The 12026-nt window shown below is 32.9% G+C and overlaps 7 protein-coding genes across 7 annotated transcripts; 4 read left to right on the forward strand and 3 right to left on the reverse strand. All coding sequences in view use genetic code 12, as the record gives it.

The window, feature by feature from the left end:
• Positions 1-194: 194 nt before the first annotated feature.
• Positions 195-3002, forward strand: GCR3 (Gcr3p; the record flags this gene model as incomplete). The annotated part of the gene is made up of 1 exon (XM_049406650.1): positions 195-3002. The coding sequence occupies one exon, from the start codon at positions 195-197 to the stop codon at positions 3000-3002; it is 2808 nt and encodes a 935-aa protein (XP_049263839.1).
• Positions 3003-3256: 254 nt separating this feature from the next.
• Positions 3257-4237, forward strand: CAF16 (putative ATP-binding cassette family ATPase; the record flags this gene model as incomplete). The annotated part of the gene is made up of 1 exon (XM_049406651.1): positions 3257-4237. One exon carries the CDS (start codon positions 3257-3259, stop codon positions 4235-4237), a length of 981 nt encoding a protein of 326 aa, XP_049263840.1.
• A 52-nt stretch (positions 4238-4289) lies between these two features.
• On the reverse strand, positions 4290-4676 carry J8A68_002858 (uncharacterized protein; the record flags this gene model as incomplete). Its single annotated transcript, XM_049406652.1, has 1 exon — positions 4290-4676. The coding sequence occupies one exon, from the start codon at positions 4674-4676 to the stop codon at positions 4290-4292; it is 387 nt and encodes a 128-aa protein (XP_049263841.1).
• A 1348-nt stretch (positions 4677-6024) lies between these two features.
• Positions 6025-8202, forward strand: J8A68_002859 (serine/threonine protein kinase; the record flags this gene model as incomplete). Its single annotated transcript, XM_049406653.1, has 1 exon — positions 6025-8202. The coding sequence occupies one exon, from the start codon at positions 6025-6027 to the stop codon at positions 8200-8202; it is 2178 nt and encodes a 725-aa protein (XP_049263842.1).
• A 144-nt stretch (positions 8203-8346) lies between these two features.
• Positions 8347-8937, reverse strand: J8A68_002860 (uncharacterized protein; the record flags this gene model as incomplete). The annotated part of the gene is made up of 1 exon (XM_049406654.1): positions 8347-8937. The coding sequence occupies one exon, from the start codon at positions 8935-8937 to the stop codon at positions 8347-8349; it is 591 nt and encodes a 196-aa protein (XP_049263843.1).
• Positions 8938-10243: 1306 nt separating this feature from the next.
• Positions 10244-10687, forward strand: J8A68_002861 (mitochondrial 54S ribosomal protein mL40; the record flags this gene model as incomplete). Its single annotated transcript, XM_049406655.1, has 1 exon — positions 10244-10687. The coding sequence occupies one exon, from the start codon at positions 10244-10246 to the stop codon at positions 10685-10687; it is 444 nt and encodes a 147-aa protein (XP_049263844.1).
• Positions 10688-10798: 111 nt separating this feature from the next.
• Positions 10799-11521, reverse strand: EAF6 (Eaf6p; the record flags this gene model as incomplete). Its single annotated transcript, XM_049406656.1, has 1 exon — positions 10799-11521. One exon carries the CDS (start codon positions 11519-11521, stop codon positions 10799-10801), a length of 723 nt encoding a protein of 240 aa, XP_049263845.1.
• Between the last annotated feature and the right edge of the window lie 505 nt (positions 11522-12026).

Raw genomic sequence — 12026 nt, forward strand, 5'->3', positions numbered from 1 at the left:
ACTCTCTAAACCAATTGGCTCAAGAAAGAAAGAAAGAAAGGAAATATTAATTTTCCATAATAAATAAAATTTCAAAAACGTCCCACTGAAAAAACAAAATCCCCCATCTGCTGAAATTTTTCAAATAAACTAAAACTCCAGTTGTTTCATTCAATTAATTTATAAATATCATCTACCTTCTTTCGTGCTTAACTATGGAAACAATCAATCCAAGTAAAAGAACCAGAGAGGAGTTTGAACAAGAAGATCAATTCCAAGCACCTCCTCCAGTTGCAGGATATGATGAAAATTTTGAAGCCAAAAGACAACATATTGACCCAACCCAAGAATTAATTACAAATGTATGTAAAGATATTCGAAGATTAGGAGAAAACCCCAACATCAGTAATCAAGTTGATGATGTTTCCTATATTTCAAATCCTATTGTTGCTGAATTTGAAAAGATTGACGAATTGAGATCATCGATTTTATCAACCATATATGCTTTAATTGTGGAACAACCACATAAGATCAATGCAGTGGCTAATTTGGTTATGATATGTAATGCTAAGAACTTCGTGGTTGGAAAATATGTGGTTGAATTCTTGCATGCTAAAGTTCAAGGATTGTTGGATTCTGTGAATGAAGATGCAGATGTTGTTATTGGTGAGAAAAAGCTTGTACAAGTTGAAGATGCCGGTGCTTTCAATAATATTAAATCGATATTGAAATTCTTTAGTGCTTTATCACCTATGATTGAAAATTATGCTATTGTTAACATTTTTAAACAATTCTTACAATTGGCCATTGATTTACAAAATGAACAACCAGATGTTAGAAATGGTATTGCTCAAGAGATCTTTTATAATGTATTAATCTCAGTTCCTTATTTACTAAGTAATGATAAATCAGAAGAAGTCATTGCCAAGTTGGATGAATTAGTCGAATTGGCTAAAACCTTTAAGATTGTTGAACCTCAATCGACTGCATTATTACAACCATTTGATTCAAGAATGGGTAATATTGAATTACCATATGTTCCCAAAACATTGATTGATTTGATATTACCTTCTCTTTTGACATTACAAGAAAGCAAATGGGATATAACTTTGTTTATCGATTATAAACAATATTTGGATCCAATTATTGAAGAAGCTCTTAAGAACAATCCAATTTCAAACGAATTAGTTAAACATCCATTACCACAATTCTCATTCCCATCTCAAGAAACATTATCCAAATATTCCCCTTCAAAAACTTCAATTGATAATTTATGGAAAGAAAATTCCCGTATTTTGTTCCAAGTTTATAATCACAACACCGAATTTGAAACCGTCCCCAAGATCGACACCTATATTGGATTATTCTTCAAAGATATTTCATTTGACATCTTGACCAATCTTTCTTTCAATAAGAATGAAGCGGCAATTCAATTATCAATCCTTGATTTATTTTATAGCAAAGAACTTTTCGCCCCACCAGGATCTTCAATTGATCAATTAACCCAGATTGATCAAGACAACAAACTGGGAGAAAATATTCCTCCATTATCTACTTGGAAAATTGAAGATGTGGCTGTGGAAAGTATCTTAACTATGATTTTCCAATTACCTCATACACTTCATCCCGAGATTTATTATTATACTGTTTTGATTGCATGTTGTCGAGAATCACCAGAATCTATTGCACCAGTATTTGGAAGAGCTATTAGATTTTTCTATAATAATTTAGAAACGTTAGATTATGAACTTAAGATTAGATATTTGGATTGGATGACTACCCAAATCTCGAATTTTGAATTTAGTTGGAAATGGGATGAATGGGTGAAACATTCTCAAGAATTACTGGAATTGAAATATCATCCAAGAAAGAATTTCATTAAGAATTTGATTGCAAAAGAGATTAGATTATCTAATAAGAATAGAATTAAAGAAAGTTTTATAACTATGGGGGAGGAAGAAGAAATGATTCAATTGGATGAATTTAATCAATATTTGGATATTTCGATCGTTCCTACCAATTCCAAACAATTTATATTGGAATATGATTCAGAATTATATGGATCAAAACAAGAGATTAAAGAGACTTTACAGAAATTATATGACGAAAAGGCAACCATGCTTGCTAGTAAGCAAAATTTAACTGCTCAAGATGAAATTATTTATAATTTTGCCAATCCTGAATTACCATTCCATGAAATCTCATCAAAAGTATATGATTTTATCGTGGCTCATTGGAAATCAAATACTGAATTTCAAGAATTGTATAATGAGATCTTATCTACTCTTAAGCAGAGTAATGGAGAAGAAGCAGAAGAAGAAGAAAAGTCATCTATTAATGCTGAACAATTTTTGATCAATTTAGTGTGTCAAACATATGCATATATCGGATCCAGATCTATTTATTCCGTGGTTAGTATCATAAGTCGAGACATTAACAAATTGAAATTCCTTAGTGGTAAAACTATTAAATATGCTAATGATGAACCTAAATTTGATGAAATTGAGCTTAATGAAGAACAAAAATCTCAAAGACAATCATGGATAATTAATTCAATATTTAGGATTTGGATTCATCAACCACAAGTTGTTTTCTTAATTTTAGAATATTTAATTGAATTTGAAATTATTGATGCTAAATATTTATTAACGAAAGTTATGGAAGATAATTTAATTATTGATAATGTTTCATGTATGGAATCGATTAATAGAGTATTACAAAATACTTCAAAAGATTCACTTAAAGAATTGATTACGTTATTATTTGGATCAATTATTGAGAAATTGAATGAATTGAGTCAAGAAAACCAGGATTCACCAGTAAAGATTGATGAACTTACAGAAGATAATTCCAAAGAAGTGGATAATCAATGGTTATTCTATGAATATAAGGGATTATTAAAATCATATTTCAGAAAGTTTATTAAGAATGAAAATGTTGATTATTTGGAAGAATTAAAAGAAATCTTTAATAAAGTTAACAATATTCCAACTAGAGATGATATCTTAACTTGGTTTAATTAACATCCTCCTTTGTACACTAACTAATTGTATAATTATGTATTTAAAGTAAATAATAATCCAATGAAAACACAATTTCAAATGATCCTTATGTCATCTTACTTAATTTCAGCCCTTCTCTCTTTTTCTCCACATAAATCATCATCGGGCCTGACCAACCAAAAAAATAAAACGACCCATAAGTTAAAACCCGTGCCCATAATTTTTCACTCCTTAATTTCCCTTTCTCTTTCTCATTTCCCACTAACCAGACAATAATGACAGACACAGATCATTTAACAGACGCTTCATTAGCAATTGAAGTCAAGAACCTCACCTACAAATTCCCCGGCAATTCCAAAATCGGACTTGAAAACTTCAATTTGGAAGTTGCCTGGGGTACCACCAATCTTATTGTTGGACCTAATGGAGCTGGTAAATCAACCTTACTCAGAATCTTAGCCGGTAAGACGTTAATTTCCAAGGGGTTATTACGTATTGGAGGATTTGACCCGTTTGAATTCTCAATGGATAGGAATAAACAACATAATGCTGATATTAATCATTATATCACCTATCTTGGAACAGAATGGGCAGCAAATTCGGTAGTTAAGAGAGATATTCCGGTTAATTTATTATTATCTAGTATTGGAGGAGATGCTTATGCTGATCGTAGGAATTTATTACTTGATATTTTGGATATTGATCCTACTTGGTCAATGTTAAATATTAGTGATGGGGAAAGAAGAAGAGTACAAATTGCCATGGGATTATGTAAACCTTGGAAATTATTATTGTTGGATGAAGTCACTATTGATTTAGATGTTGTTGTTAGATCTAGATTATTGAATCATTTGAAGGATGAATGTAGAGAACGTAATTGTACTGTTATTTATGCTACTCATATCTTTGATGGATTGGGACATAAATGGTGTGATCGAATTATTCACATAGATGCAGGATTGAAATTGGATGATGTTCCTATTAATCATATTGAATTTGCTAATGATGAGGCAGGAGTTGAAGTTGAAGGTACTCATCCAGCAAGAAAAGCTAAAGTTAGTAAAATGGAATCCTTACATCCTTTAGCTTTATTCTGGTTAACTGAAGATTTACAAAGAAGAGGAACCAGAGAAGAAGAAAAAGTCAAGATGGAAAAGAGACATAATGATTGGGTTAATTCAAGAGATGGGAAATATTTCGATGCTGATGAAAAACGATTATCAGATTATTTTAAAAGTACCAGAAATGGTGTTTAGCTAAGTCTCTCTATTAAGTTGTTTATACACAAAGCAAAAAGGAATGCAAGTTTTATTGATTTTGTAATTCTCGTTCTAATTCCATAAATTTAACTAAAGATTTATAATACTTTGTTCTTTTTTGTTCTAAATTAATTTGATAATTTGCTTCTGATCGAATAATCATATTGACATTGATTACTTTGGATGAGTTATGATTAGGTACTTCGGGATGCAACTGAATCTTTTCCAACAGTAGTTGAATACTGGATTGTATATGATGACAATTCTCTTTTTCTAAATCCCATGATGGTGGTAATTCTTCTATCCTTCTTTTAGAAGTTGGGTTGTAAATTGGTTTTATTGGAGTTGTTGGTCCTCTTTTCCTTTCATTTGTTACAATTTTTTTAATTGGAGATTTTGAAGATATGACGTTTGGGGGTGTTTCTTGTAGTGGCATTTGTTATTTATTTCAATATGGAAGTATGCAAATGATATGATGTTTTGTTTGGTAATTGATTGTTGTTGTGTTTGTTTTACCCAGTTGATGTTGACGCTGAATGTATTAATGATGCAGATAAAAGATATTGGATGTTTGTTGATATATAATGTATGAAGATCGTGTAGTGAATCTTTACTAACAGAAGTACTTTAGTGAGTTACTTGTATATTTGAATTGTATCTGTTGATTATTTGTATCTGTTCAAACAGAAAGAAAAAGGTAAACAAATGTTGCCAGTTCCAAGAAACCGCATCCACAAACAAACAAAAAAACAAACCCATCCCTCGTTCTATTTTTTTTAGGTCGCGTTTCTGATCTGGTTGGTCTTGTACTACGATTTGTGAATCCTTTCTACTACTAATTACTAATTCTTCCACCGACCGAGCAACACAGATTCAGTTTGCTTAAACGAAGGATTGCCAAGATGGAGGGAAATCCCACACACACACTGACACCTCAATAGATTCTTCTTATCGCATTTCTTGTTGGAGGTTATGTTTGTGAAACCATTCCAATTTGGGTGCGAATTTACTAAATAGAATTTTTACACACGGGAATTTGTAGTCGGTCGTAAAGACATAAATATATAGCTTATATGTGGATGGCATAAAAGAAGTGACTATCTTAAACCGGGCTTCCTAATTTACTATGGAACTTCTCTTCAAACCATACTTTGAACTAAAATCATGTTCAGTTCTGGTTTGCTATTTGATACAGTTACGGGGCTCTCGGTCCAAGGGCATTGTATTCTTATTCGTTGATAAAAGAGTCTCTGGTTGTATAATAACCCTACATACGACTATACACATACATATGCACAACTCCCACGGACATCATTCTTTAATTGAGTGTGTTTAAATTGTTGTTGTACCAGTTATCCGTATGTTTGTGTGTATGTGTGGCGGTTTTTACAGGGTTCATACTTCTAAAAAACTTCGCCTCTAACATTTCCGTTTGGATGATCTTTTTTTTCTTTCTTTCCCATGGTTTGGAATTTCACATACACACATTAATTTTTACATTTAAAATTTCAAATTACGATTACTTTTGATTCCCCCATCTCCTTTATGTAATTGGATCCTCCACTACCACCTTAGTTTATATAACTTAACACACTAATCATATTTACACTCACTACGGCCTTTTTGACAATCGCACACCCACACCCACACCCACACACATACAGTTGTTTAAAATAGACTTTCTCTTTTTTAGCTAACAAAACATTTTAATTCAAAACCCTCGGAACATTAGGAATTCATTTATACGTTAGCCTCTCTCCCCCCCACCCATACAATATACTCAAATGTTGAAATTCAAAAATAAATTCAAATTTGGTTCATCCAATTCGTCATCACCATCATCATCGGAAAAGCAAGGGTCTCATTCCCCTTCCCCATCCCCTCATAGATCAGCTTCACCAGTTGTTGGAACTCCAGAGTCAAGAAAGACTTTGTCAGCATCGGAATTGTCTCAAGATATTCTGAAATTAACCATTACTGAGACTTCTGGAAATAACACATCCAAAGCCAAGACCGGAGGAGAAGCAACAACAGCAGGACATATTCACGACACTACTGGTGGTGCTCCAAGTTCTGTTCAACAACCTCCACAATCTACCGTTTCGGAATTAACCAACAACACTGACGATTCCCCATTGTCGTCTCAAAATGTCTCAATTCAAGGAGGGTATACTTCCTCATCTGCATCTTCAGCTATGACTGATAATCAAGAACAACAACCAACACCTACCACTATGAATTCAACTCCAGGATTATTGACAGTTAAGATTTATAATTCAAATAATATTCAATTACCAATTAAGATTAATAATAGTAAACAAATTTTACATGCTTTAGCTATAAATTCAAATAATGAAACTGTTGGACAACAATTATTAAAGAATTTAGCCAATTTAGAAAAACCAGATAATAATCATCATGAGTATTTACCGGGATCAATTGCTACTAATTTCTTACCTTCAATAATCACCATTCCAAATAATGAAAATTTAGTTAAATCTTTGTTGTATTTAACCATTGAATTTGATAATAATGTATTGGTAATTGAACCTCAAAAGGGAACAGTTAATCAATCTACTTGGAATCAAGTAGTTTCATTCGATGTTACCAAGAAATCATCATCCCAAGATAGTAATACTGAAATTGGATCAAATTTCTTAAATTTGAATTTATTCATTAGATTACCAAATATGTTGATTCCAGATGGTGAAAAATCTTCCAAGAAACATTTATTTACCAATTCCCAAAATATTGGATCAGGATCATCTGGATCATCTCCAGCAAATATTGGTGATTTATTAATTGGTACAATTAAATTACCATTAAATTTGAAATATCATACTAAACAAATTAGATTAATGAATCATGAATATTTAAAATTCTCAAATTATAATACAAATTTACAAGATATGATTTCTAATGAAATGGGAGAAATAATGTTAACTATTGAATTTAAACCAATATCCAAAAAACAACATCTTTCAATTGAAGATTTTGATTTATTAAAAGTTATCGGTAAAGGATCATTTGGGAAAGTTATGCAAGTAGTTAAGAAAGATACAAAACAAATATATGCTTTGAAAACATTACGTAAACAACATATTGTTTCAAGAATGGAAGTTACTCATACATTAGCTGAAAGAACAGTATTAGCTCGGATTAATAATCCATTTATTGTTCCATTAAAATTTTCATTCCAATCTCCAGAAAAGCTTTATTTAGTATTATCATTTATTAATGGAGGTGAATTATTTTGGCATTTACAACGAGAAGGGAAGTTTTCCATGGATAGATCAAGATTCTATATTGCTGAATTATTAACTGCATTAGAATCTCTTCATGACTTAAATGTCATTTATCGAGATTTAAAACCCGAGAATATTTTATTAGATTATCAAGGTCATATTGCCCTTTGTGATTTCGGATTATGTAAATTAAACATGACTAATGAAGACAAGACATCTACATTCTGTGGAACTCCGGAATATTTAGCTCCGGAATTATTATTGGGTCAAGGTTATACAAGAAGTGTTGATTGGTGGACATTAGGTACTTTATTATATGAAATGTTAACTGGTTTACCCCCATTCTATGATGATGATGTTCCGGTAATGTATCAAAAGATTCTTAAGAATGAATTAAAATTCCCAGCATTTTTACAAGGAACTGATGCTCAAGATTTATTAATTAAATTACTTCAAAAAGATCCAAAATATAGATTGAATGATGCCCAAGAAATTAAAGCTCATCCATTCTTTAAAGATATTGATTGGAATAAATTATTAAATAAAAGTTATTTACCTCCATTTAAACCAAATGTTGAAAATTTATTAGATACTTCAAATTTTGATCAAGATTTTACTAATGAAAAACCTCAAGATTCAGTTGTGGATGATTTCTTAACTGAAAGTGTTCAAAAACAATTTGGTGGTTGGACTTATAATGGTGACAACGTGTTATAGAAATTTAATTACTTCTTAAGTCCCGTACGCGCCCCCTTTACCCATTCCCCCCATCTCTCTCTGTCGTATATATAACATAATACTATATTTCCTTAATTCGTTCTATAAATCATTAACTAATAACAAACTACACAAAAACTAACACTACCTATTCGCAACCCCATGATATGTCGCCCCCGAACGGCCAGGGAACCCCCCACTACTCCCACCCGTACTTTTATGCCCCTTATCCAACGGAGCACCATGTTTATAATATTGATTAGGATAATCGCCATTCTTGATTCGTTCAGGGTCACGTCTAAGATATTCCTGATATTGAGGATTAAGATGCTCAGGTGGTGCTTGGGTGATATTTACTAAATCAGGCGTGATTTTTAAGACATTAGGATCCTGGGCTGGATTGTAATATGGTTGTTGTTGTTGTTGATATCCGTATCCCGGTTGCGCGGGGGGATATCCTGGTTGGGGAGGGGGATATCCTGGTTGTACATTATATCCTACGTTTCCGTATCCTGGCTGATTGTATTGGGACAGTTGATTGAAGTTTGGATCATCATGATAGGAACCATGTGGGGGTTGTGGAGGCTTGTTATAACTAGAATGAGGTGGCGGTGGAGGTCTATTATAACCCGGTTGAGAAGGTGGTGAAAATGAATATGGTGGGGGTGGTGCTTCAATTGGTGCACGATTATAAGATTCTGCTTGTTGTTCTTTGGATTTATCGTTTTCTCCCATTGTTAGTTTATTTGTTTGTAGTATGGTTTATAACTAGAAGTGGTAAATGATAATGATGAAATTGATTAATATGGAATTAAGGGGATTCTTTAAATTAAGTATTGTGCCTCGATTTTTTGTTCTCAAAATTTTTGAATGACGTCATGATTATAATTTTACAATGACTGCAAAAAATGGTTGCAAGAGCAAAAGATTTATTGAGGAATACTGGGACCGTTTGACGATTAAAGAGGATATAATAACCGGAAAGGATTCAACCGCCCGTTGTATGTGATGGGAATAGAGTAATTCTAAAAACAAGGCAACTTGGCTCATAAGTATTGTAGGGGTCGTGCAACCCGCAAGATTATTGGAAGAGTCGAAGGGCTAGGAAAGAAACATAAGGTCAGCATGGCTGCTCTTGCTACTACTTGGGTTATCCACAAAGCGTGTAGAATACAATTATTGGCATTTCTTCTGTTTAGAGAAGATAAGAAATCACAAGAAATCTACTGCAAAGTTAAACGTGCCAAAGTTTTAATTTCATAAAGGAGAAGATAAAGATTTGTTGATAAAATAGGTTCTCAGATAGTCTAGCGTAAATATATAGCAATAGACTTGTTAATGCTATGGACTGTCAAGAACTTGTTCATTCGGCATTTCCCAACGATGCAACTGAATTACCTGGAAAGTAGACATCAGCTCCAGGGATGGCTACTAGTGAAGATCCAGAAAAAACGTCCGACTATTGGAGGCATGGTACGGATGAAAGAATTACCACCGACCATGAAAACTCCGTCACTGAATTCAATGGAAAGGCATGCAATGGGGCACATGACTGGCATAAATAAAAGATGCAAAATTGGTTTCAAGGGCCAGGCTTATTGACTATCTTGTGCTCATCAATCGGTGAGAAGATTAATTCATTATTGGTAGATCTTGTATTAACCATTCTGGAAGAATTTGGCAACACTAACCAAATTAATCAGATATGTTTTCTTTACAACAGTTAATTATAGAATCAAAGAATAACAAAATTAGATTCCTTCAGCATAAATCTAAAAAATTCATTTTTGCCCCGACAATCAACAAGCTCAAGCTGACTTCATATTCTTTATAGAAAAGAACGTACACTTCTTTGTATCCTGACAATGTTAGGAAAATGACCAAAGAAAGCCATCTATCAACATTTTACACTCTAAATGAGCAAAACCCACCAGAAAAAAATTTTTTGCAGTGAAAAAAAGGAAGAACAAAAAATTTTCAGTTACAGAGAAAGATATTCAATCAAAAGCAAGGAGGCCAATAGATCCCTTTTCAAAATATCATGTTTAACACCTTAAAGAGCAGGGCCATCGTGTCAGGAGCTGTTGCTAAAGAATTTACCCGTGGGAGAAGGGTAACTGCCCAAGTTAATGATGCCACTCAAAAGATTGTGAATCAATTATCTGTCTTGTCAGCCAGTAAAAAACAACCAAAACTTTTAAAATTCTGTCCTGAAGATATAATAAAACATAGAACAATCATGAATGCATGGAAGTTGGTCAAACGTAGAAAACAACAAAAGCAACAGGAACAATTAGCTAAACAATATAATAGTATTTATAATGCTATGGAAGATTTAAAGAATTCAAGACCTGATTTATATGAAATTGCTAATTCAAAGGAAAAGAGATTTAGATTCCCATTAGAGATGAGAGTTCCTACTGAATATCCACCTAATGATCCTTGGGTTTATGATTATTCTCCACCTGAATATGCAAGACGTTAAGGTTCTAATGACAATTTCTTGTAAATAGATAACTAATATACACATATTTTCTACAGTCATAAATATAATAATACAGATATAGATACATAAATGTAGATGTTCAAAAAATGATTAATCATCCATGGTTCTTGCCTTTCTCTTTCTTGACGGCGTACCCGCCAGAGAACTACTAATGCTATCACTTGATCCACTCTTTTGAGCAACATTTATACCACCAGTTGGATCCACTGAATCTTCATAATCATCAAAATCATCTTTATTCCCTCCACCTCCAGTACTTGAACTTATGTTTGATATACCTTGTCGTTTCATTAATCCTTTTATATAATTAACTGAACTTAAACTAAAAATATGATCATCTTCTGTATAAGTAATTCTTCTTTTATTCCCTCCAACTCCTCCACCTCCACTTTTAGAGAAGTTTTCAAACCCTTTTACAATATTACCTATTGAACTCTCTTCAAAATAGTCTAGTTCCTTTTGATAGATTGAATCTTCTAATGAATTTAATTTTTCAGTTAATTCTTGTTTTCGTAAGATTTGTTGGGTTAATTTATTCTTTATTTCGGCATATTTTTCTATACTTGCATCAGACAGAGATTTCTCTTTACTGTTTGATGTATTACCGTTAGTGGCTGATGTAGTATCAGATGCTTTCTCATCTTTTGTGGCTGTTGTTGTGGCTGTTTTGGTGGTGGCCGTGGTGGTTACATCGGTTTTAGTTGTTGTATCTGACTTAGCTGCTGTGGTTACATTTGTAACTTTAGTTTTTGGAGATGTGGCTGCCTTACTTGGCAGACTCTTTGCTTCTTTAGATTCTTTGGTATTAGTCATTATTTAGATCTCATGACTCTAGATAGATAGATCAAGTATGATCAACTACAACCTTAAACAACAACCAAAAAAAACTCGAATGGGAAGCCAATAGTCGCAGAATCTGGCAGTGTCGCAAATAATTCATAACTGCGACATATACAAACCCGGGCCGTAGTAGAAGATGAGTGAAAATTTCCGAGGTGAGGCAATCACATGTGTTGACGAATTTCCGAGCAAATCCGGGATTCACACACAAAAATTTAGACTTTTGGTAACAAAATTCAAAATGGGAGAAAAAACTCCGAGACCGAAGGTGGTAGAAGGTTTTTTTTGAAACATTATCGTTCTTTTAAAACGGATTGTATACGATATCCGTTATGTACGTGTCACATTTGTATGAGGTTTAAAATTCCGGGGGGAGAGTTGGATACTATCCAGTGGTTTGTTATAGGCTTGTTAAAACTGGATTATAGGGGGTACACATTAGACAATTGATTGCTATAGATAAGTATAATTACAAAAT

Source organism: Hemisphaericaspora subhashii (assembly GCF_019202705.1).
Source record: "Hemisphaericaspora subhashii strain CBS 10753 chromosome Unknown scaffold13, whole genome shotgun sequence".
Lineage (NCBI taxonomy): Eukaryota > Fungi > Ascomycota > Pichiomycetes > Serinales > Debaryomycetaceae > Hemisphaericaspora > Hemisphaericaspora subhashii.